Source organism: Mustelus asterias, chromosome 16, assembly GCF_964213995.1.
Source record: "Mustelus asterias chromosome 16, sMusAst1.hap1.1, whole genome shotgun sequence".
Lineage (NCBI taxonomy): Eukaryota > Metazoa > Chordata > Chondrichthyes > Carcharhiniformes > Triakidae > Mustelus > Mustelus asterias.
Window position 1 is genome coordinate 57579801 of NC_135816.1, and position 27285 is coordinate 57607085.

Sequence of the window (27285 nt, forward strand, 5' to 3'; positions counted from 1 at the left end):
TCTTACTGTGTTTACCCCAGTCCAACGCCGGCATCTCCACATCCTGTTAGATAGCCAATCCTCAATCCACGCTAACACTTTACCCCCAACTCCGTGTACCCTAATCTTCTGCTGCAACCTTTTGTGAGGCACCTTATTGAACGCCTTCTGGAAATCCAAAAACACCACATCCACCCGTTCCCCTCTGTCAACTGCACTCATTACATCTTCATAAAAATCCAGTAAATTCATCAAACACGACTTTCCCTTCATGAATCCATGCTGCGTCTGCTTGATCGAACCATTTTTTTCCAGGTGTCCTGCTATTTCTTCTTCTTTAATGATGGATTCCAGCAATTTCCCAACTACGGACATTAAGCTAACCGGCCTGTAGTTACCCGCCTTTTGTCTACCTCCTTTTTAAAACAGTGGCATCACATTAGCTGTTTTCCAATCAGCTGGCACTTCCTCAGAGTCCAGCGAATTTTGATAAATTACAACCAACGCATCTGCTATTACTTCTGCCATTTCTTTCAGTACTCTGGGATGCATTCCATCCAGGCCCAGGGACTTGTCTACCTTTAGTCCCATTAGCCTACCAAGCACTACCTCTTTAGTAATAGTAATCGTTTTAAGGACCTCACCCCCTACAGACCCACGACCATCAATTTTCGGTAAGCTATTTGTGTCCTCTACCGTGAAGACCGACACAAAAAACTTGTTTAAGGCCTTGGCCATTTCCTCGTTTCCCATTATTAAATCCCCCTTCTCGTCTTCTAAGGGAGATAAGGGTGTTAGCTTATGAGGAGAGATTGAGTAGATTGGGCCTGTACTCGTTGGAGTTTAGAAGGCTGAGGGGAGATCTTATAGAGACATATAAGATAATGAAGGGGCTAGACAGGGTAAAGGCAGAGAGATTCTTTCCACTTAGAAAGGAAACAAGAACTAGAGGACACAGCCTCAAAATAAGGGGGAGTCAGTTTAAGACAGAGTTGAGGAGGAACTTCTTCTCTCAGAGAGTAGTGAATCTCTGGAATTCTCTGCCCATTGAAGCAGTGGAGGCTACCTCGTTAAATATGTTTAAGTCACAGGTAGATAGATTTCTGATCAATACGGGAATTAAAGGTTATGGGGAGTGGGCGGGTAAGTGGAACTAAACCACTATCAGATCAGCCATGATCTTATTGAAAGGCGGGGCAGGCTTCAGGGGCTAGATGGCCTACTGCTGCTCCTATTTCTTATGTTCTTATCTATCAAAAAAAGTAATGAATATCATCCAGTAAACAAATAAGCAGTAATTTTAGCATCTGACAACTATTTAATAGTTGTGGGAAGAATGATTTTAGACGTTTCTTTACCTGATACCTAATTACTTCACCAAATTTAATTACTATAATTTATCAGCTCTGGCACACTAAAACACTTTCTATAATTTTATTGGGTCAATCTTATGCTGAGTGTTTACGCATATGCAAATATTAATGATAGGAAGAAACCCAGAGCAATCTGCTGGAAGAGCGTATGTACTTGCATTCCTAAATATCTACAGGCACCAGAGCGAGGCCTTGTTTCCACATTAAATGCCAGTTTTAAAGCACAGTAAATAGTCTCACAACACCAGGTTAAAGTCCAACAGGTTTATTTGGTAGCAAACGCCACTAGCTTTCAGAGCACTGCTCCTTCGTCAGGTGAGTGGGAGATCTGCTCATAAGCAGCAAACAGGGCATATAAAGACACAAACTCAATTTATAGAAGTGTTCCTTGACAGGAAGGGAACACTCCTGCCTGGTGATTGTCGAGCGGTGTCCATTCATTCGTTGTCGTAGCGTCTGCATGGTCTCGCCAATGTACCATGCCTCGGGACATCCTTTCCTGCAGCGTATCAGGTGGACAATGTTGGCCAAGTCACAAGAGTATGTACCGTGTACCTGGTGGATGGTGTTCTCATGTGAGATGGTGGCATCTGTGTCGACGATCCGGCACGTCTCGCAGAGATTGCTGTGGCAGGGTTGTGTGGTGTTGGACAAATTCCCCACCAAATTCCCCCTCCCCGACTCTGAACTGGAAATATTGTGCTCAGTAAATCGTGCTCTCAGATTACTAATTGCTTCAGATGCTTCAATGTTATCTCCCTCTTTTATTTAACCCATAACAGTTTCTAAATCAATCATTTAAAAGTGGTAGTAAGTTCCCCCATTACTTAAAGAAACACAGTAATGCATTGAAACAAGGGGCCGTGTTGCAATGGAGAGAATAAGACAAGGATATTCAACAGCCCACCTGGACATTTTAGAGACTTTAGCACTGTATCCTGCGAAACTCAGTTGCTCTCCATAAGTGTACTAATTTTTTTATTCTGAAACTCAGGCAATGCACCAACTATTGTAGTTAACTCAAGATCATTCGAACTTCACTTAAAACAGTTCACATGGTAAAAGAGACCGAAGCTTTGTTCACACACGTGGGAGTAAGGCAAAGTTACTGCTTTCCAAAAGTACAGTTGTTGCTAATAGTAATTGCTTGTTTTCAGTAATACATTTAATAAATATAATTCTAAAAATATCCCTATTGATTCCAGTCAATTGCACGCCAGCTATAGCCTTATTTACACCATGGTACACTGTAATTGAGAATAGTCTTAACGAGTTCGCATCGGCTGAGAGTTTCAGGACTGGGATCACAATGACTGACAGTCTGCCCATCCATTCACAAATCTCCGTCCACATTGGAGTGGCGACGGTTTCCATGGCAACACCAGGGCAATTCCATAACAGACAGTTCTCTCAACCAATCGCCGAGCGCCGTCTCCCCTTCCGTCACCGGATTGACAGCCCGGCCAGCCAATCGGCACAAGAGTCGGGCTGATTGACAGCTCGAAGGGACGAATAGAAGCGAGGCGTGTGCGAGCGCCGACCAATAGGAGCGCACCCGAGAGGCGGGCAGAGCCAGGCCGGGGGAGCGGTGGAGCGGGTGCAGAAGAGAAACGGCGCTCAGGAGCGGGGAGGAAGGAAAATGGCGGCCGCGGGTGTTGGCGTCGCCGCCGTGAAACTCCTGGCGGGTTCCGAAGTGAGGGTAACGGTGGACCACGTCGTCGACGATGCGTTGGTCGTGTCCCTGCGCTTCGAGGAGAAGCTCTTCTCAGGGGTTCTAATGGATATTTCTAGAAGGTACAAAGAGAAACCCCCCCCCAATAAATAAATTAAAAGGCATTAAAAAAAAGCTCCCTCCCACTCACTCCCCGAGAGGCGGGTGAGGCCTGAAGCTGCACCTGGAGGGTGGGTGTGGGGCCAGGTGAAGTTGGACCTGAGAAGTGGCTGGCTGTGGGCCTAGGACAGCGAGAGGAGGAGGAGGGCATGCGATAGCGGTCCACCCTTCCTCCCCGCTCTGCTGCATCTGGAGCTCTTGTGGCAACGCAGCGGCCGCAGGACGTGCGGAGGGAGAGAGGGGGGTTAGTGAGCCGGGAGGGGCACTGCCCTGCCCAGCCCAGGCTCCAGCAACTCCCCGAACCCCGCCGGAATTCAATACACCCAGCTCAACTTTTAATTTAATTTCCGAACTGCGGAGAAGGCACACCAATCTCTTCCTCCGGGTGACCCACCTCCTTTCTTTACTTTGTTTGGGTTTACTTTTTGTTTAAATATAAGGCTCAGCAGCATTTCTTAAATACTTTTAAAAAAAGTCAAACATAGCGAATGGAAGGTCACAACAGATGAGCCCAACTTCTATCTTCAAATTTAAAGAATGAGTTGAATAGTTGAAGTAACAGTCGCATTATCTTCTGCAATAATTACATCTCAATTTCCATTAGGCTGCTTGAGGATGAATTTGAGTAACTGATTTTTGTTTGGCAGGAAAAGTGATACATAAAGATATTAGAGAAGATGTGTGTCTACATCAAAACAATGTGTATTCCACATAAATAATTAACCAGGCTAATAAATAACTATTTGGGTGCACTTGGCAATGTACTTCTCGAAAACCATAAATTGTACTCCTTTTGTAATAAACAAAACTTAAAACTTTTAGAAGAAATATATCTATCTGTGAAGACTCTGCTATTCATTTAGGTGAAGCTCTCATGTGTCTCAAGGTTTTTTCTGGCCCCCAGATTTGCTTTTGAAGTCCACCTTCCTGCGTGCCCCCTTCTCTCAACCTGGTGAGAACCCAAGAAGCCCCAACATAGTAATGTGTGCTGTGTTTGGATCATGCACTGTGAAAGCAGTCTATTCCCAGATAACAGCATTTTTTCATACGTTTCCAAATGCACTTTGTTCATGGGGTATCTTGTTTGTATGTTTTGGGGAATTTCATGATTTTGAACACAAAGGATACAAATGCTCGGGATGGAATTCTGTTTCAGTCCACTACTGTAAATATTTAGTATTCCTACATCAGTTATATAATTTAGTATGTAAAGGTCCCAACCCAAAAGAACAGCCATCTATTTCTACCAATGTGACAGTTGTCCATTTTGCATAGCAGCCATCCAGGCCTCTGAATGAGGTTGATTTATGTGAAATTAAAACTAGATTGAGACTGCTTAAATTTAATTAGCATAGGCCTTGCAACCAGCAGACAGAGCATATCTAGGCTACATTGCAGAGATATCTGTAAAACGAAAGGACCATTTGTGCCTTCCAAGTATATTTTGGTTTTAATAACTTAAGAAACGTTGAAAGGATTTTTAAAAGAACTATCTGCTCTAATTATTGAAACTACATATGAAATCGATTTAGAATTTATTTTTGTCTCGGCTTAAAAATTGATTTTACTGGCTATTTCACTCCCCATCATTACCAGGGTTGGTATTTTGGGAGTAGAGCTAGCAACAATTGTGAGCCAAGATGCAATTACAATAGTGCTACAGTAAACTATATAAAACAGAAATGTAAATGGCCACAGGAATGCATTTCAATAATTCCTTCAGTCAAAATACTTTAGAATACATCTATGATCTACAAAGTTAATACGTTTATATAGGTGCATTGTCTTAATTAAATAATCTGTGCCAGTCCATCCTGTAACATTGAGGCTATAATCAGATCAGCCATGATCTTATTGAATTGTGGAGCAGGCTCAGGGGGCCAAATGACCACCTGCTCCTAATTTGTGTTCATAAAACACTAGTTGGTCTAACATCAAAATATTAACCTCATAATGGTAATTACGAAAGTGAAAATCCACTGGGAAACTTTGGAGAAAGTGAAGCAAATTATATACCTTTTACTAAATAGGTGAATTTTTGGTGTACATGTTCAAGTGTTTGGATAACATTTGAACATATGCATATTACAATCTTTGTTTCAGCTTTGTTATGTTAGGTGGTCATGGAGGCTTGATCTTCCTTGTGTTGGGTGATGTTTCATACCCAGTTTATAGTATTGAGCTTTTCTTTCTTCTATATTAGAGATTCTGTTCTTCTGATAGAACCTGCCCATTTATAGTTGGTGTTTCACCAGCAATAGGATGAAAGACTTCCCTTTTGCTACTGTCACTGATGGCATTTATCATGCGGGAAAGGTGAAGGTTTGAAATACTCAACATCTGGAAGATTACCAAAAAGGTGGGATTCTGAAAAGTAATTTCTTCTGTCATTTCTAGTAGTAGATGGGAATGGAGATTCATTTGGCTCATATTTGCTTCTAAATGAGGGAATGAATGCGAAATCTTAAGTAAAAATTGTAGGGCAATTATTTGCCAACATCATTTAGAAATCATTGAGCTAAGAATGTGCTAAATGGTAAGTATTTTTATTATGGAGTAATTTGGAAACGGGGGAAAAAACAATTACTAGTTCACTGAATCAATGTAGTTGCCAGTTCCATTAGATAGCCTAGCATAGGGGAAATAAGTTTATGTAACTCATTCCATTCACTACACTGCAACTTTGTACAGCTTTTGTCACTGCTGAGATCTGAAAAATGAATTGCAAATACTGTTGAGTGGTATTAGTCCAGAAAAATCATAGATGAGTTAAAAGACTATCCTCAAGTGGGAATGAATCACAACTTGAATTTTTCTTCTGTCGGTCATCATCAGGAAGGATTCTTTTCATATTATTCACTTAAGGCATTATTGTGTTGCGTAAGTTTGAAACATTAATGCAGTGACAGTTAATTATTCAGAGCACTTCTGGGAATGCCAGCACAAACATTCAAAGCTCTGCCTTCATTTGGGTTTGATCATTCTTCTCAGCGATTAGCTATCAGCATTGTAAAATACAACTAGTGACCTTGGGTTTGAACAATCTAACATGGTTTAAATTAACCGCAATTCTCTAATTGTGGACAGATGTACATCTTTTTAATTATTGTTGCTGAAATGTAAAAATCAAAAGTAGATGATTATTAGTCTTCACCTGGGAGAGGATGTGTGTGATCATGCCGAAAAATGCCATTTTGGTGGGAGGCAGATTCTGCTGCCACTGCAAGTCTGCCACCACAATGGACTTTTTTCATGTTTATTAATTAAGAATGATTTTATGATGAAGGCAAGAGGTGAGAGAGACTAGAATTCCATGTGCATGACATCCAAAAGTGGGAATAAACAATTTAGCAGGTAGTTATTTTTAAATAAGACACAATTTTCTAAGAATCTGCATGGAGGAGAATTGGTTCCTTGATGTTCTGAATTAAATCTCCTGATTACAAGTTATTAATTTGCAACAAATTGAACAAGGGAATCCACATCTATAAGTCACTTAATGGGGGAGATGCTTTTTAAAGCATTGTCCTAACAATCTACCTGTTTATTGCTGCATCTCCATTTTGGACTTGCGAGCTAGGACTCAGAAATGAAAGCTTGTTTAATTGACTTTATAAACCAATACAAATGATGATAAACTTGACAGCTGCTGTTCTGCTTCAATTACACTGCTTGTTAAACAAGAGGGTCATTTACCAGGTAAGCACCCAGAAAGGCCATCAACTGCAACTCTCAACAAATGGAAATAAGTTGTACAAATCTCTTTTCTGGACAACATTGATAGACATCATCTATGTTTGTTTGGTACAGGACCTTGAATTAGAATGAACTTCTCATTTTGAGAGCCATATTATTGAGCTATATCAGTTTATTACAAGGTTTGCCCATGGATTTTTTTGTAAGTTACATTGTAATTTTATATGGCAGAAAAGGAGCGAGTCCAGTTAAATTCTGCATCAAAGTTAGTCTTTCCTGTCTTTTCAAAAAAGTGTAGCTTGAAATTCTTGTTTCGAGGGTGGGTTGTATATTAACAGTTCATTATTTAATATTCCTTGTATTATTACTACAGTCATCAATTTAGTGTTTTTTAGCTTTTTTGGTTGAGCTGAAAAACATCCAAATAATTCAGAAATAAAACAGTATCTTGCTTGCAGAAGAGTGCTTTTTTCGCAGTAAGGTTGGGGCAAAATGTGAAAACCTGATATTAGGACTGAACACATTTGTGCTATACCTTCTCAGGTTTGGGCCCTATGGAATTCCTGTGACTGTGCTTCCAAAAAGGGAATACAAGGATAAAGCTGACTTAATGCAACTTCAGTGTGAACCATTCCAGCAACAGACGCAGCAAAATTCAAAATCTACAGGTACTTGTGAAACAGCATCTTTGGTACCCGCTGCACAACCTAATGTGGCTGAAAGCCTGTGGACTGCAAAACCTGCACCGTTATTTTACGAAGGAGCACCTTACCCTCCTCCATTGTTTATCAGACATACGTATAACCAGTCTATACCTCAACCACCCCCAAGAAGGATTAAGCGACCTAAAAGGAAAATGTTCAGAGAAGAGTCTACTTCCATAATGAATTCTATTAAACTCAGACCAAGGCAAGTTCTGTGTGATCGATGCAAAAATAGTATTTCCGCAGATAAAAAGGAGTTGAGAAGGGGTGGCAGCACAAATGACACTTCTCGAAATGAGGACAAGAAACGAAAAAATGACAGTATGCCTACAATGTCAAAGAGACTGAAAACTGACCACAAAGTGGAAGCGAAAACTCAGTATGATGGTCAGAAACGAAATACTGTCATTAAAATTTCAAATCTATCTACAGGCAAGGGCAAAGTAGTCAAAATTTCTTCTCAAGTACACAATTCTAAAATGCAATTGAATCCCAAGAAAGTGCTACAGAACAAGAACATAGATCACACGAAAGCCAGGGAAGTGTTGAAAATGGCCAAAGAGAAAGTTCAGAAGAAACAGCAGAGGGAAGTTACATCTTCTGGTAATACCATTCCAAAAGTTCATTTTACACGGCGCTTTCAAACTACCAACTCTGGCTCTCTCCCTCCACGGATTCGTTTAAAGCCACAGCGATACAGGAATGAAGAAAATGAATCTGCTTACAAGGCTAAACTTGAGAGACTACGCAGCTGCAAGACAGCCTCCAAAGTCCCGCCTCGCTGTACCTCTTCCCGCTCAGCAGGTGAGCAGCCTTCTGAAAAAGATAGTCCCACAAAAGGGTTGGAACAGTCCACTGATGAGAATAAAGACACGAGGGAAATAAAATGGCCTTGTGAGCAGGATGAAAAGCAATTGGGGAAAAGGGGCAGAGGAGGCAATATAACCGTTTATATGACCTACAGTCAAAATAAATCTGACTCTTCTGCCTTTTCAGTTTGTAGTAGTGATAGCGCAGATGATATAAAATCCTCCAACTCAGAATGTAGTTCTACTGAAACATTTGACTTTCCTCCAGGCAGCATGCATGTACCTTGCTCCTCCTCAAAAGAAGAAAAGCTCACTAATTCCTTGAAAGTGAAAATCTTTACCAAAAATGTCTCTAAATGTGTGACTCCAGATGGCAAGACCATATGTATAGGGGACATTGTTTGGGCCAAGATTTATGGCTTCCCCTGGTGGCCTGCCCGCATACTTACTATAACTGTAAGCCGGAAAGATAATGGCTTTTTAGTAAGACAGGAGGCCAGAATTTCATGGTTTGGGTCCCCAACAACATCTTTCCTGGCTCTTTCACAAGTTTCCCCGTTTTTAGAAAACTTCCAGTCACGGTTTAACAAGAAGAGAAAGGGCCTTTACCGTAAGGCCATCACAGAGGCAGCCAAGGCTGCAAAGCAGCTGACACCTGAGGTGCGGGCCCTGCTGACACAGTTTGAAACATGAAAACATCAAAGAAGGTAGGCAAGTCAAGCGGTTGGGGTTCCACTAAACTGATGCCCAAATTTAAATATGTATGACTAATTGAAAAACTTCAAATTAGGCTCATTGGCTTAATGAGTGCAATTCAACAGAGGTTAGTTTTAGTATGAGGATGGCTTACTATTATAAGTGTTAAGGGAAAAAAACTATTTAAAATGTATCAATTTTCATCAGTCCAGCATTAAGGGCAGGAATTTGGTAGACAGTAAGCCAAACTTAAATCCAAGTACAACCCAAATTTCCTTAGATCCAGTTGTGTTGGAAACTTTTCATATATTGGGCATGTAGGAGCTGTAGCCTTACCATAGAACGGTTTCTAAGTTTCTGCCCTGTTGTACAGTTTGGATGTTTTAAGATGGAATTTCTACTTCTCAAGATCCACCAAGGAAAAGTATACTTAAAAGTTGGTTCTAAAATTGTCAACATGTTGAAATGGCCCTTGTATTTGCTTCTAATAATTTCTAAAAAGTTTATTTTAGATATTGATCAAAATAAACCACTTGATTAATGCTTTTGGGCACTTATTGTTGTCAAATCCTGTTATTTTGAATAATGGTCCTGTTAAGCTTATTGACTCCTGGATAGTTATCTCAATAGTATTGATTGTATGGATGCTTCTTTAAAACAAAATCATACAGCAGGTCTGTAAATCAGTATGATTCATGCCTGAACTGAGCCATTGTCTAAATATGGGTGGATAGGCAAACAAATCTCCCATCTGTGGACCACCTATTTCTGATATAGTTTAAATTCTGTTTATCCAATCAGCAGCACAAATTAAAGGACTAGGTGATTGGATGAGATAAGTAGGTATTTTGTTCAATATCCAAGCCAACATTTCTTAAGCAACATCAATGAAAACTGTTTGCTGATTATGGGAGTTAAATAATGCCTTAGAGACACATTGCTGAAGCTTTACATCTTGCCTTCATCAGAACAAATGTAAGAATGCTAAATTTCAACATCACAACAATTTATATATGGTATGAGAAAAAGGTGCTGACTGGCAAAATGTTGCCATGGAAAAAGCTGTAGGGAACAAAGAACAAATAAAATTACAGGACAGGAACAGGCTCTTTGGCCCTCCAAACCTGCACCGACCACGCTGCTCATGTGAACTAAAACTCCCTATCCTTCTGGGGATCGCATCTCTCTATTCCCATCCTATTCACGTATTTGTCCAGACGCCCCATAAAAGTCACTATCGTATCCACTACTTCCCCAGGCAATGGGTTCCAGGCACCCACCACACTCTGTGTAAACAAAAAAAACCCATCTCCTTTAACCTTGCCTCTCGTATTTAAACCTACTTCCAAGTAATTGACTCTTCCACCCTGGGAAAAAGCTTCCGACTATTCACTCTGTCTATGCCCCTCACAAATCAAGTTTCTCCAGCTTCTCATAGCTAATGCCCTTCATACCAGGCAACATCCTGGTAAATCTTTTCTGTACGCTCTCCAAAGCCTCCACATCTTTCTGGTAATGTGGTAATCAAAATTGAACACTATATTCCAAGTGGGGCCTAACTAAGGTTCTATAAAGCTGCAACATGACTCGTCAATTTTTAAACTCAGTGCCCCGGCCGATGAAGGCATGCCGTTTGCCTTCTTGACTACCACTTTGTGACCTGTGTACCTGTACATCCTATCAATACTCTTAAGGGTCTGCCACTTACTGTATATCTCCCATCTGTATTAGACCTTCCAAAATGCATTACCTCACATTTGTCCGGATTAAACTCCATTTGCCATCTCTCTGCCCAAGTCTCCAACCATTCTATATCCTCTGACAGTCCTCATCGCTATCTGCAATTCCACCAACCTTTGTGTCATTCGCAAAGTTACTAATCAAATGAGTTACATTTTCCTCCAAATCATTTATATATATTACAAACAGCAACGGTCCGAGCACTGATCCCTGAGGAATGCCACTTGTCACAGCCCTCCATTCAGAAACCCTTCGATTGCTACCCCTCTGTCTTCTATCGCCGAGCTAGTTCTGTATCCATCTTGCCAGCTCGCCTCTGATCCCATGTGACTTCACCTTCTGCACCAGTCTGCCATGAGGGACCTTGTTAAAGGCCTTATCCTATTGGCTTTCGAAACTTCTGGGTAATACAAAAAGATGCAAAGCTTATTTTTGTCTGCAGAGAACATGATCTGTATATGAGTATGTCAATTCTAGCAAGCGTAAATGAGCCATTTTGAGCTTCACTGATTATCTTATATTGGTTGTTATTGCATTCAGGATTGTATAAGTCCTACCCACTCACAGAATCATATCTAACAGACATTTTATTTTGGGTTTTGCATGCGCAGTCTGAGTACAATCTGCACTCTGTCTATAATGAGCAACCGAAGGAACATGCTGTCTGATTTGATCAGCTGATTCGGATGTACATCCAGTATATCTGGCATTTCACCAGAAATAAAATGCATCTATACCATTGCTCAATTGTGGGGTAGGCAGCATGTCTTTTTGGACTGATAACAGCATCCTATTTGTGGAAAATATAATGGAAAACAACTTGCTTAACCTGTTCAAACTTTTGAAATATTTTGGCTTTCCAGGATAATTTAAGGTACACTGGGCACTGGCGGTCTTTGACCTATTTACATATTTGTGCAACACAATGAACTATTTCTGCATCAAGCTTGCAAGACGAGCAAATGAATCAGGTCCCTATATATAAGATTGCTGATGAGACCAACCTTGTAGTGCATGGATCTATGTGTATATTGAATGGTAAAATTAGGCATGCAGTAAATAGTTTGCGGACATATTGGCGGATTTCTCAACTAGCACAATGAGCAAAGGAACATATTAGACTGCTCCATTTCAAAATCCTGTGTGCAGATAGCTACATTAAGTCAAACTTATAGCTCACTGCTTGCTAGATGTAACATATATTCACACGCAAGGGCCAGTTCTCTGAAAACAAAAGGAACATGTTCAAGCTTTGCACCTTTTTTGAATTACCTGTGAGCTTGGGGAATCTACAGTTGACTTGCCAATCAACCCATTTTTCCCGTTGTATAAATTGTCATGATTGTTTGAAATTTGGCATAGTGTTGGGGCAGTACGGTGGCACAGTGCTTAGCACTGCTGCCTTACAGCTCCAGGGACCCAAGTTTCATTCTGGCCTTGGGTGACTTAGTGTAGTTTGCACGTTTCCTGTGAGCATGGCTTTCTTCCAGCTCTCCAATTTCCTCCCACAGTCTAAAGATGTGCAGGTTAGGTGGATTGGCCATGCTAAATTGCCCCTTAATGTCCAAAGATGCGTAGGTTAGGGGGATTCATGGGATAAATGTGTGGGATTATGGGTATAAGGGCGGGGGGGGGGGGTCAGTCTGTCGGAAAGTTGGCACACACTGAGCCAAATGGCCTCCTTCTGCACTTTAGGGAATCTTATGATCTAAACGCAAGATGAAAAGCTTCAACATCTCTCATAACTGAAACTTGAAGTTCTATACCACCACTCAACTGATTGTGGAACCTTGCTGTGTGTGAAATTGATTATCGGGTGTGTCTTCATATCAAGGTGTCTGCACCTTGAAAGTAACTAATTGGTTGTAGAGTGCATTGTGATGTTCTGAAGTCTTAAAAGACACTACATCAATAAAAAGGTATTTTATTTTTATTCTGTTCCTGTATAACATTGGTCCAGGTGCAAACCGCTGGAAATTTAACAAGATGTATGAAGTGCTCAAACACTAAACCCAAAATATTTGTATACAGTCAATGCAGTTGTTACCTAAATCCATTTCTTGTGGAAAATTGGGAGCTTACATTTTTGAAATGAAACTCTTCAAGTTCAGGGAACCCAATATACTTCCAAGTATTTAATCAGGGTATGGGCAACATTGGTACTGTCATGTTAATTGCCCATTCCTAGCTGTCCTAAATGCCAGGTGTTGAATTGGAAATATATGTTAATCAGATAGGATAGGGGTGGTAGTTCTCGACACCTGAAAAGACACTAAGCAGCTGGGATTTCTACAGCGATCCAGAATAAAGCTTCCTCTATTATAACATACCAGCCTTAACCTCATAATAGTGCATTTACTGTGCCAGTATGATGAAAATTGCCCATGCCAGCCAGAGGCTTCTGAGGGAAATTGTCAATTAAATACAACTTTATGCTCCAGGCCCAAGCTTGCTAGTCGCTAGATTTACACTGTCCAAAATCATTTCACTCAGGACACTTAATCAGCAAACCTGAATACTTCAATTTGAGATGGATTTGAACAATGGAACTGTACCATCTAGCTCCCGCACTACCTGTTTCTATACATTGTATTTTATCTTGCTACACAATACATCATGCAAACCAAGTGTGTACAATGAATGAACCAGCCCTTTACTTGCAATGTAGAAGATCTGTTATTCTATGTTTCCTTTGCAAACTATTGATAATTAACTGATTAAACTTGACAGATCTCATATGCCGTGAAACAACTACCTTTCTGAATATTTTTTGACTTCCTAAGTTAAGTATCAACATTACCTTGTAAGCAGTTTTGTCTTACTGTGCATTTTAAAGGTTTTGAATTTTAAACTAAATTCCAGCTATTTTGGGGAGCAATTTCTTTCATCTGCCCACTTCTACTTCTAAACTTATTTTTCTTTGGGTTAGATGGTGACTGAGCTGATAGTTAGCCTGTTCCACATGCAGCCTGGAGAGTTCAGATTGCAGAACATGTAAACCTAGGTCTAATCCTAACATGGAAGTGAAGTATTACTTAATTTTCTTTCTCTAAATGTTGCAGTATTATAGGCTGCATTGCTAATAAAAAATGGCAAAATTTGAAATGCTACTTTTAAAATGGCCAGATTAAGAATGCTTGTGATTAAGAGTGAAGGAATTTGTTGCATGATAGGGAAATCTGCCATGGGATAGTTTTTATTGGACCTCATTTCTACAACTTTCATGTCTGAAAAAGAAAATGGCTACAGCAAAAATAATCCTTATTCGATTTAATAATTTTTCATGAATATGTTATGCCTTAGTATATGGACATGATAAAGTGCCTCATCATAATTGCCCCCCAAAAATCTATGTTTGCTTTGGCAAGACATGCATTGCTGTGGAGGGGAAGGCTGAGCTACTCCTACAAATGTTGGATAGTCGCACTTGCGGATTCATTGATAATTGTCTATACCCTGCTATTTCAATAGCTTCAAATATATTACTACTGCACATGCAGACCAATTCTAAATTCTGATACATTTGTATTGTGGATGAGGAATGGATATTTGTGTATTAGCACTGTTGTGCCTTCCAAATGAAAAAGCTTAAGCTATCAAATCAGCAGTGTTCAAAAGCAATGCTTTGAAACCTAAAGGCTTCCACATAATAGGCTGCACTGCCATAACAACAAATTAAGGATTCTATTATTCTAAATTCATAAATGGATAAAAGATAAAGATTGAAATAAATGGGATGTTCAACCAGTAGTGGAGAAAGTAGGCCAACACTACAGCCTAGCCATCAAGATTTTCTTTATCTTCATGTACAGTTCCTCTACTCATTGCACATAGGTTAATAGTTAAAAATAAAATAAGCTGCAAAAAATCTCAAGCTTCCTTAGGTATCACAATTTAGTTACTATAGCAGAATGCTCAACTCAGTGAACTGATGCTATCTACCTTGCATTGAACTTTGGACCTGCTTTTGTTAGTCTGAAGATGCAATGATGCATCTCTTGCAGCAAGAAGCTGGTATGTCTCCAAGGTCTAAGAAGGTAAGTATATCACAACAGGACTAGAAAGGGGAAGTTATGGCATATAATATCGTCACTGGACTAGTAATCTAGAGATCCAGGGTAATGCTCTGGGTTCAAGGATCTCACCATTACAGATGGTGAAATTCGAATTCAATAAAAATCTGGAATTGATGACCATGAAACCATTGTCAATTGTTGTAAAATACCTTCTGGTTCACTGGCATCCTTGTCTGGCCTATATGTGACTCAAGATCCACAGTACTGGTTGTTGCTTAAAAGCCCTTTTGGAATAGCCTAGCAAGCCACTCAGTTCAAAGACAAATAGGGATAGCAATAAATGGTGGCCCAGTCAGCAATGCCCACATTCCATGAATAAAGGTGATTTCTCATCTATCAGCCATGCATTTAAGCAATGAACTTTTAAGTTTGACCTGCACTATCAAGTGGATAAATGTAGACATTGGAGTTGAGAGAGAATGTGATTAAATGGTAGGGACTATTATGATAAAATAGCACACCCCTGCATTCATTGACTGGGTTCAAAAATCACATGCTTGCATTACCAGAACAAATCACTACCTTCACTTGAAAAATGGGGTTCAAAAAGGACAAAAAGCAAACAGTATTTATGGTGCTATATATCTGGCAAATCATATTTGCAATCTTGAAACTTTATATACAATCTGCTGTAATTTTATATGAAAACACAAGAGGGTTCTGACTTGTGTGGGATGGTTATTGGCTCAACCGAAAATTGGATAGCTATTCTTGCAAAGCTAGTATTCTCTACATTAGGGAATAGATGCACAGTTTCTTGCATTCCATTCTTTCTCCTGTTTCCCCTCCCAGTCTGCAGTTGACAATATTTTTAATGACAACAGCTAATGATGTACTTTTACAATGCTTACCGAGCAGGGCACATGGTATTCACCTCTCGTGCTAGAAAACCAACTAATACGAAGGACAGTTGTACTTAATGTTTAATAGTTTTCTGTCCAATACAGCCTAGTTGAGGGAAAAAAAATCAGATTTGCATTCTTGGAGCTGCAACCTCTCAATTGGTTAGCGATAACTGTACTTCCAATCGAAGTGATTTTCAACTTCAGCTTCAGACGATTTTATGACGTAATCAATTTAACTGTTTCTCGGTATACAATTTCTTCAAGTGTTGTCAAAATTTCAATTAAGGTTTCCTTCCACTTCACTTCCTTAATGTTGAATAATTTTGGAAGAGACAGACGGTCAACCATTGATTATTTTGTCCTTTCAAATCAGAAGTGCAATTTTAAGCTTTTATTGGAAGATTTGCAGTGTCCTTTGTTGGAAATCATAGAATTCTTTGTCAGCTTATCCCTTGATTCGAGGATAACTCTTTTACAATTAAAGGCCATATCTCCAAGGAAAATTAACCAAGGGTTAATGTTTATACTATTAGCTACAAAAATACTATTCCCATTATCTCAAACTGTCCCTTTTCACTTGTGTGCACACTTTGCCAAGAGGACTTCAATTTCAAATAGTGATCAAAAGCAAAAAATATTGAACATAAACCAAAATAAGTGATATGTACTTGAATGCAATATCCCAAATGGATGTGTGGCAATAATATAACTTTTTAATATGTGACATGTATAATCCTGTTCTGTGACTAAGTGAATTGAATTATACTTGTATTTTTTGACTCTAATTTGTTTATTTTCCCTTTTACTTTTTAGCCCGACGACACTAAGGCTCTGGCTGCTATTTCCTAAGATGTCCACTACACTGCCATTTGTTGGGCTGCAACAAGCAGGCATCCAATATGCCATCTTGTTTGGGGGTAGGGGGGTGGGGGGGGTGGTGGTGAGTGCTGGCGAAAGAGAAAAATTAAAAACCTGACTGGCTATTAGTAATGAAAATAAACCTGACACTTGTACTTACTGTACATTGCTTTCTCACGTGGAAGATGGAAGATATTTTTTAAAACAGATTTTGCAATTCTTAATGCATGTTGAGATTTTTCTGACATATATATATATATTCAGTATATAATGACCCACTTGAAATGGCGAATTATTTCTTAGAAATTCTTTTCATGTGATGTGCCCTGTTTAAAATGTGGTCACTGGATGAGTCCACAGTTAATGAATTGAGACATTTCTTACAAGTACTGTAGTCCTTTTTTATTTTTTTATATAAATCCTGAGAGTTGGATTTTAATTATGAATTCAGTTTTAGAAATTGAACCATTTGTGTCAGGGATTTTTTTTTACATGTAGTACTGTATTTGCTCTCCACTGGTTTTTGCTTAGTTGCTTAATATTTAAGCTATGGTCCACATTTTAGTTTTGTCTTCGTATCAAAAGGAGCCCAATGTCAATTATTTTGTGGACTTGAATACATTTAATTATGTGATTCAGCTTTAAGGTTTGCATAAAATTGAATGTTTTAAGAATGTGGTGTAAAACAATTATTCAAAAGAGATTAAAATTTAGATTGTATTATGATTGAGTGATGGTGGTCTTTAAATCACTTCATGCCATACTTTACCATAAATGGATGTCTGAGATTAATGCGTCTCAAAGTGCACCACAAGAAACATTTTGAAGAACTGATCTGCGGCTAGTGTCTAGATAGTGCTGTGATCAACTAAGTATTACGAGCCTTCACTTTGACCACAGGTAACAGCGTGATGCCAAGGGGAACCAAAGTTTAAACTGAGGGGCTCAAATCTGGGCACGGCATCAGAATGTTTCCAATGGTTTGGCCCCTCGAGCCTGTTCCACCGTTAAGATCATAGCTGATCTGATTGTCACCTCAACTCCACATTCTGCCTACCTGCTGATAACCGTATAACCCCATGCTTATCAAAAATCTATCTCAGCCTTAAAATATTCAATGATTCTGCTTCTGCTGCCATTTAAGGAAGTGTTCCAAAGATTCATGAGCCTCAGGAAAAAAGTCTTAAATGAGTGACCTCTTAGTTTTAAACAGTGATCTCATTCTCGATTCTCCCACAAGAGAAAACATCTTTTCCACATCCACTCTGTCAAAGCCCCTCAGCATCTTGCATGTTTTAATCAAGTCACCTCTTACTCTCCTAAATTCCAGCAGATACAAGCCTAGCCCACCCAATCTTTCCTCAACCTGCCCATTTCATACATTAGACTAGTAAATATTCTCTGAACTGTTTCCAATGTATTTACATCCTTCCATAAATAGGGAGACCAATACTGTGCACAGTACTCCAGATGTGGTCTCACCAATGCCCTATACAGCTGAAGTATAATGTCCCTACTTAATTTCCCTTGGAACAATAATATTCTATTAGCTTTCCTAATTATTTGCTGTACCTGCATACTAGCCTTTTGTGATTCATGCACTGGGACACCTAGATCCTTCTGCATGTCAGAGCTCCGCAATCTCTCACCATTTAAATGGACAATTTCACATTTTCCCACAATATTGCTCCCAGATCTTTGCCCACTTAACCAATTAACATACCTCTGTAGCCTCGCTAACTTTCCTCCCTATTTCTGTCATTAGCAAATTTAGCAACCATACCTTCTGTAGTTCATCTAAATCATATAGGACATTTTGCCTATTGTTTACCGGTGAGCCACAATATATATTCAAATTTTACTAATTATAATTCTCATGTTCACTTACACATGATACAGTAACTAGGAACCACTGTCCCTCAGAATACCAGTATTGTTACTATCCTCAACTTGACTGCAGGTGTAGGCTGTTTTAGTTCCCAGAGTCCACTCTGCGATTCAATTAAATAGTTGCTGTACTGCAATCTAACTTCATAGATCACTTGTATTCGGAGCCATCTTGTCACATTGTCAAGGCATCTCTCATGTTCGTCAGTGACCTTGGCCAATCTGTTTGCCAAGTCATTTATGGGGAAGATAGCAGATGCTGCATATGCTGAGTGATGTGCACAATTTTCTAACCTAAAGAAATAGTTACCAAATTCAGAGAATTTTGCATATGCCTTAACTATAATCTTACAATGTTCTCAACTACTTCATTTAAAACTCTGGTCTTGGGGATATGCCACTCACGTTATTTTTAAACTACTGTTATTTTCCCAAATTAATTTTGGTGAGTCTTTGTCCAAGATTCAATGTCAGTTTCTTAGGGAAAGTAATTATCTAGCATGTCCATTTCCTTATTTTCATCGTTAATATCACCATTGTCAGTTTAAGGAGCAAACTCTCTTGTTCCCTTTATAATTGTAAAAATATATGATTGATTTTGATATTCCTTGCACGTTGGGGCGGTGGAGGGAATAGAATGGTGGTGGAGATGGGAATAGATTTGAGATACTGGGAGTGTGGGGAATAGAACTAAAAGTAAAATAAAGGGAACATTTAAAACGATTGAAAACACTTACCTGTCATTGAGCTAAAAGCAGACCTCAAGTGCCATGTCTTCAGCTCATGACATAAAATATGTAGCTTCATTGGAACTGTATGTAGCTTCATTGGAACTGTATGTAGCCACGAGGCCTCACTACTCACCTCACAAATGGACTTGCGCTGCAACCAAGAGAGCAAAACCCCACTGCTGTCTATAAAAAAGTAAGAACGTAATTTTAACTAGCAACGTAAGCTTCTGCTTTGCCACTGACCATAAGATCCAGGCCATTGTATGCTACAATTATTTAATATTTCTTTGGATAGTCCAGTATAATTTCAAGTCTTTGTTCTCCTAGTATCTACCATGAGCAAATCAATATCTGTCATTATTACAGCCTTTGACTGCTGTATCTTAAATGGTACCGAACAAGAAAATAAGTTAATGTCATGATGAATTCCATTAATCAGTTACGTCACTTGTTCACACTGGATTCTGGTTGGTGTAGAAATACCAAGAACAAAAAAATATGTTGATAAAGGATGTTTTCAAGTATATTATTCTTTAGTAAAGATTTGAAACAAATTACAGGTGAATGGCTGTTTTGGAACTCAAACATATGATATGTGCTGTTCATGTAAACAGACACTCTGCCTGGAAATCAATAAGTACCACAAAAGGTTCCTGATAGCCTAAAAGTTCAAATAACTTGAGACCTACTGACATGGAAAGCCAGGTGTGGCTGCATTTTAAGAACATTGTTTAATGCTTCACAAAGGACAGGTATATCATGCAGGCTTTCCAGGATCCTTGCTCTATTAATATTAAAATTGTGCTGCCCCACTCTCATTTCCCTCAATTGCACTGACATCTAGTTCACAACTGACATGATCCAGAACATGATCCATCCACCACTTTGAAACATTCACTCCTCCCCCGTCAATGCACTGTGGCAGCAGTATCCACTATCTACAAGATGCACTGAAGCAACTCACCAAAGATCCTTCAACAGTAACTTCCAAACCCATATCTTCTACCACCTAGAATAAAAGCAGCAGATTTATGGGAACACCACCTGCAAGCTTCCCTCCAAGTCGTCATCCTGACTTGGAACTATATTGCCGTCCTCTCACTGAGTCAAAATCCTGGAATTCCCTCACCAACAGCAATATGGATGTACCTACACCTGTGGTTCAAGATACTGGCAAGATACCAACTGCTCAAGGGGAATTAGGGATGGGCAATAATTGCTGTCCTTGCTAGTGACATGTACATTCCTCGAATGAATAAAAAACCCCAATGATGTCAATGCAATATGCTCCTCCATAAGTGACAAAATCGTACACTGACTTCACAAAATTGATATATTCCTCTAAAACAAAGTAAAAAAATGGAACAAAGGCGAATGCGATAAAGTGAGTGTACCTACCTGGTTGCATCCTTTGTAGTTTCTCTGTTCCTCTTTGTTCTTGGTTTCTGTTCCGCTTTCTTTGTGGGAAACCTGCTAGAATGTTGTTCTTTTAGATAAGTAGCTCAAGTAAAGGGTATTTCAAACAATCCCGATTTTAAAAAAAATTGCTCTTTTAATAAAAACTGAGCTCTGCAACTTCAAGTGGGTCTTCTGTGATATTACTTGCTATTTTATTATAGCTCATTATGATTCAGAGGTTGTCACAGTCAGCCAGTCTTTCATTTACTGACATGACAAGTCAATATTTATCAATGGCAAGAAATAGTTCAAATGCGTGATGGAGTGCCAGCATAAGGGTGAATAAATATCACTGAAGCAACGCATGTTAATTAGAATAACTCCCTGAAAATTTTAAGATTAATAAATGTAAAGAACAAATTCAAAATGTCAACTTTTCAAAATTACTCCAATATTTCTGATTCTAATATGTGGAATACGTAATTGGTTTTCCCAAAGAATTCAGGACATACTTCTACAAAATTCAGGTTATTTTTGGCAAGAAAATTCAATGTTCTCATTTGAAATGGTCAATAAAGTTTTAATAATAATTATTCAGGTAATTTTGCTTGATTGAATCCCTTCACCCCACAACACAAAAAACATTATAATTCTAAAAATATTTAAGATTTATGAAAGGTTCAATTGTTTTAATTGATAATTTCTATTTATGAAAAACTTTTGAATTTTACTGCACAGGTGGCTTGGATCACTGTCTGTGCAGAGTCTGCACATTCTCCCCATGTCTGCGTGGGTTTCCTCTGCGTACTCCGGTTTCCTCTTACAATCCAAAGACGTGCTGGTTAGATGCATTGGCCATGCCAAATTCTCCCTCAGTTACCCGAACAGGTGCCAGAGTGTGGCGACCAGGGGATTTTCACAGTACCTTCATTTCAGTATTAATGTAAGCCTACTTGTGACACTAATAAATAAACTTTAAAAGACTTTACCTGTGGAATCATATTTGTGTCAGGTGTCAATGCCTTCAGGAGAGGAGCATTAACTCTTTGTTTAAATGGATGCAAGTATTTTTTAAAAAATGCCCAAAAGTAACTGGAAATCTCAAAGCACTCCTATCCAAAGTAGTTTCTTTATCATTCAAAACTTGAAACAACCCTGCTGGAATTGATGCCAAGTTCATAGGCCAAACTACCCTTGATGCACTTGACCTTAACGCAATAGTCTCACCATACAATCAGCCAACTGTGTATTAAGTATCCATATATGCACTAGCGCAACATAAATCTTGTAGATGATTCATAGTTAGGTGAACATAAAAAATACACAGGAATAGACACGATGGCATTACAGTAGTGAGAATGCTTGACCTTTTTGAATATGTGCTGATTCACAGTTAAATTTGAAAGAAGGTACACATTGAAACAAGGGCTAAATAACAGGTTTTGATGCAACTTAGAGGTTGACAATGAATCTAACATCTTCAGGTGCAAGCGTATTGACACAGATTTTGAGGTTGAAATTCTGGAACTTGTTGCTGTAGTCAGTACTTATGTGAAATTGTAACCCGATCTTGGATTTATACTAAAATCGGCTTGAGACATGCATTACATTAAAGCATCATTTTAGCAGAAGTATATCTCTGATGAAGTTTAGAAAAATTACAAAAATTTCCAATGTGGTTAGAACAGCTGTGGTGATTTTTTAAAAAGGGATTCTTTCCAGGGAGATGGGCATTGTTGCCTAGGTCTGCATTTATTGCCCTTCCCTAATTGCCCTCGAGAAGGTGGTGATGAGCCACGTTCCTGAACTGCTGCAGTCCATGGGGTGTACATGCAGCACAGTGCTATCGGGAAGGGAGTTACAAGATTTTGACTCAATGACAGTGAGGGAAGAGCAATCCAAGTCAGGACGGGATGTGGCTTGGAGGGGAACCTGCAGGTGGTGGTGTTCCCATGGATCTGCCACCCTTGTCCTAGATGGTAAAAGATTGTGGTTTTGGAAAGTGCTGTTGAAAACGCCTTGGTGAGTTGCTGCATTTTGTGCAATGGTGGAGTGGAGGTTTAAGATGGTGGATAGGCTTTGTCCTGATGGTGTCAAGCTTAATAAATTGGCAAGCAAAATACTGCTGAGGCTGGAAACTGAAATAAAAACAGGAAATGCTGGAAAAAACTCAGGTACCATCTGTAGGATCCCTACAGATGCTGCCAGACCTGCTGCGCTTTTTCTAGCATTCTCTGTTCTCGTTAGTAGATTGGCCAAAATTGCAGATAGCTCCTCTGTCAACATAAAGAAGCCCAATCCTATCTAATTTCAATATGAAAGAGTCTATGAGAGTAAGCATAAGTAAAAATTCGTATAATTTATCCAAATAATTTACCATGGCCCATTATGAGTGCATCGCTTCACACAGTTCATTTCTCTAATCTCCATCCTATTCCCGTCTTTATGATCATGCTGAGTTAGGCTGGCAATCTAATGCCAAATTATAGGTGTTTTGTGTCATAAACTCATTGATTAGTTATTGGATTGTGACTGAAGTTCATTTTGTGTGGGGCTCTCAACAAAAGAAAGAATTAGATGTTTACCATGTCAAACTGAATACAGAATCTAGGGTGAAAAATCACCATTAACGAGCACGGTCCATTCTCTGACTATTCCACTCCACATCAAAACAAAGGACCAATTCATTTTGCCAAAACAAACAAGTTGCGTAAAGACTACTCACTCTCATGGTGAATAATTGATGAATCTGAAGGAGACAAAATGCAAACCTTCGGCCAAGTTATTCCCTTTTTTTCCCCCCCCCAAGCCTAATTTTCACATGAAGTTTGGTTCCCAGAAGTCAAATGCTTGGTTCCTTCTCCCCCGTTTTTGCTTCTAGAGGCTGCGTCAGACAAGTTAGTTATAATATTGATTGGCTTGTGGAGTCTTGCTTCCCCTCATGCTTTTTAAAGAAGTTTGGAAAACTTCTGCAGTCTACGAAACCGTGGATTCATGTTTTTATAAAGCCTTGATTGCTGGACAAGGTTTTCTGTCCCTAGCAAAGCTTAACACCAGTTAACTGCTTAGAAATACTAAAACTAACTTGTCATTTTTCTTTTTATTTCCCCCCATATATCTTATTTAAAATAATAGAAGTTAAATGCTGATATGATGGCATTGCTCATGCTGAAATAATGATTATGAGGTGAAAAAACTGAAGTTGTCAGAGTAAATACAAAGGAAGTGATATGGATCTAATCTGAAATTCAGTGAAAAGACAGGTGGCCCCAATTAGTTAAGATTACCTAACACAATCTAAAGAAGATTTGAAAAATATTTTACAGGTACAATAAGTATGTTTGATTTTCCACTAAGTCTCTTCTCACTTCCCTAGCCCTGCACCTGTATCTTTCTCTAGTTTCTCTCCACTCTCCTATTGTGCCCTCTCCCAACTCATCTTTTATTTAAGACTCTTGCTCCCTCTAGCCTAGTTCCACCAAATTACTGGCAACCCCAATTTCCTTCCTGACTCCAAGTCAGCTGATGTTAAGAGTTCTCTTGCCTTGGGTACTTCCCACTCACCTGAAGAAGGGGCTTGGAGCTCCGAAAGCTTGTGTGGCTTTTGCTACCAAATAAACCTGTTGGACTTTAAGCTGGTGTTGTTAAACCTCTGACTGTCCACCTACCAGGGATGAGTGTGGTCAAGGACCAAAAGGTCTGAGAATATTTTGTGACAAGGAAGTGTGTAATTGTAGCACTTTCATGATATGTAGTGAAATGCAAATGCTTCTAGGCCACTTCAAATTGGTGGAATTATTAGCCTTCAAGTAGCTTTCCCTTTGTTTATCTTTAATTACTATCAATACCATGGACCAACTCTTTGGGATAAAATCTCCAAAACTAGTGCATGTAATATAGGATCAAGTCCATACTAACAGAACATGAACTTTCTTCATTATGTACATGAAGCAAAGGACTGTGGCAGAGCTTCACCAACTACTTTCCAGTGTGATTGCATTTTAACTCTAACCACTGGCTCAAGGACAATTAGAAATGCTGGCCTAGTCAGTAATGGCCCATATCCCACGAAAGAATTAAACACTTGAAAATTAACAAGGCCTCAAACATTAGCAAAACAAAGCAGCGTAGTATATTCAATGTCATTATTAAAGTAAGCACATTAAATATAATTGCACACACTAACAAAAATGTAATAATGCATCAGTATTCGTAAAAATGTTATATTTTGCATGCTCATGTAAGTTTTAGCCAAGCTCTCCATCACTGGTGACAGAAGAGCCTGCAAATCCCCTTATCCATTCCCTCCCCCACACACATCGTAATTAGCCCCTCTCCCTTCACCCCACACGCATTAGGCCAGAGCTTCCAAACAGCAGTGATGCAATACACATTGCTGCTGGCTGCAAAGATCTCGGTTTCCTTTTTGCGCTCTTCCTGCTGTGATTTCTGATCCAGGCTGCAGCAACAATGGATCAACGCAGCTCATCTACGTGGAACTCCAGTATACACTCTATTCCTGGCCTGCCAAACCATGTGGTGACTTAGGCTCTGCACTACCCCCCCATCCTTACCAGTCCTGCTGAACTCCATTGTTCCACCAAATGACCAGTGACAGATCACACCCTTCCGGTGGGATGAGTGATGGCAACCGTGGCTAGATTGGTGCAAAGTGGAAGCTTGTTACTGACGGAGACATTCCAGGCCGAGATTCTCCTCCCGCTGTGGCCATGTTGGGCAACATGGTGGCGATTAGCACTGCTGCCTCACAGCGCTAGGGAGCAGAGTTCAATTCCTGACTTGGGTCACTGTCTGTATGGAGTTTGCACATTCTTCCTGTGTCTGCATGGGTTTCCTCCGGGTGCTCCGGTTTCCTCCCACAGTCCAAAGATATACGGGTTAGGTTGACTGGCCAAGATAAATTGATCCTAGTTTCGGGGGGATTAGCAGGGTAAATGTGTGGAGTTACAGGGATAGGGTGGGATTGTTGTCGGTGCAGGCTTGATGGGCCGAATGGCCTCCTTTTGTACTGTAGGGATTCTATGCTAGAGGCAGCGGTGTTTGAGGGCCAGCGGAGGCTAGGAAAAAAGTTAAAAAGGTAGAATTCCACCATCCAGAAATCAGAATTCCACCAAACGACGGAAGTGTATCACTCCAGACCTATCCTCCAAATTTGCCAACATTACTCCTCATAAGAAAGTCCATCCTTGATCACAACACCCACCCTTCTATCTTTTCAAGCTATCTCCCAATCTCTACCTTCCCTTTTCAAGTGCTTGAATGTGCTGTTGTCTCCCAATTCAGTGCCCAGCTTTCCTGCATTTCCATGTTTGAATCTTCCTCACCAGGTATCCACCTTGGCACAGTTTTGGAACAGCTCTCATCAAAGTCACAAATGATATTGTGTGTGTCTGTGACCATGGTGAATTGTTCTTCATCCTTCTCCACCTGTCTGCAATGGCTTCAATGGCTGACTACACTATCCTCCTCACACTTCGGTCATCCAGCTGGATGGAACTGCCCACATCTAGATTCATTCTTATCTATCCAGTCATAACCAGCGAATCATCTGCAATGAGTTATATTGTCTCTTTCCTGCACTGTTACCTCTGGAGATTCCCATAGATCTATCCTTGGTTCTATCTCATTTCTCATCTATATATCTATAAAGTTCCACATGCATGCTGACAATGCTCCACTGTACCTCACAACCACTGTCTTCGATATGTCAGACATCCATTATTGGATGAGCAGAAATTTCCTTCAACTAAATACTGGGAAGACTGAAGTCATTGCTTTCAGTCCCATCACAAACTCTCAATCTAAGCACCATTTTAATTCCGCTCCCTGGCAGGACCAGACTGATTGCAACCTTGTTGCCATACTGGATATGGAGTTGAGCCTCCGACCACATATCTGCTTAAGTACCAAGACTTCTTACATCACCTTCGTAACATTGCCAACTACATACCGGACTTAACTCATAAAACCTTACCCATGCCTTTGTTATCTCTAGACTTAACTGTCTGAATGCATTCCGCCCAGACTCCTATCTTCCACCCGTCATAAAACGGAGCCCGTCCATATCCTAACTGCTTACTGACCCATACTGCCTCCTGGTCTGGCCAAGCTTCAGATTTAAAACGTTAATCCTTTTTTGTTAAATACTGCGGGGCCCTGACCCTTCCTAGCTCTTCCAGCCCAACAATCCTCCAAGACTCTTCTAATTCTGGGCCCTCCCTCATTTGATTTTAATTCCTCCACCTCGCACCTGTGCCTTGAGTTGCTTTGGTTCAAAGCTCTGGAACTCCCTCCCTAAGATTGTCTCCCACCTCTTTCTCCTCCTCCTTTGACTGAGCTTTTGGTCATTTGTCCTGATATCTCCTTATGTGGCACGGTGTCAAATTTTGATTGATATCTCCCATGAAACATGTTAGGATATTTTGCTACATTGAACGCACTACCATTAATGCAAGCTGTCGTTGCTGATTAACAATTGGATCCCTTCAAGAGTTAAACATACCTGTCTTCACTAATTCTATACAATCATCCTTGCCTTAATACCACACCTGCTATGGTCACCATCACAGTCTTAAATGGCTGCAATACTACATGATTAGCTAGAATTAAAGTATCATTCTGAGGAAATAAGAGGGCAGAAA

The 27285-nt window shown here is 39.8% G+C and overlaps 1 protein-coding gene across 4 annotated transcripts; it reads left to right on the forward strand.

The window, feature by feature from the left end:
• Positions 1–2863: 2863 nt before the first annotated feature.
• pwwp2a (PWWP domain containing 2A) lies at positions 2864–17332 on the forward strand. 4 transcript variants are annotated; one of them, XR_013499792.1, is made up of 4 exons: positions 2864–3146; positions 7423–9099; positions 13559–13851; positions 16563–17332. XR_013499792.1 is itself a non-coding variant. In XM_078231169.1 (3 exons), exons 1-2 carry the CDS (start codon positions 2992–2994, stop codon positions 9083–9085), a joined length of 1818 nt encoding a protein of 605 aa, XP_078087295.1. In that variant the 5' UTR covers positions 2864–2991; the 3' UTR covers positions 9086–9099; positions 13559–14672. The 4 variants fall into 4 exon arrangements, 2 of the variants coding, with proteins under 2 accessions (XP_078087295.1, XP_078087294.1); XR_013499793.1 differs by having other exon boundaries at positions 13559–13615; XM_078231169.1 differs by lacking the exon at positions 16563–17332 and having other exon boundaries at positions 13559–14672.
• Positions 17333–27285: the final 9953 nt, after the last annotated feature.

Coding starts and splice junctions, on each gene's coding strand:
- pwwp2a (XM_078231169.1), top strand. CDS start 2,992: ATGGCGGCCGCGGGTGTTGGCGTCGCCGCCGTGAAACTCCTGGCGGGT. Junction 3,147..7,422: donor CTAATGGATATTTCTAGAAG/GTACAAAGAGAA, acceptor ATACCTTCTCAG/GTTTGGGCCCTATGGAATTC.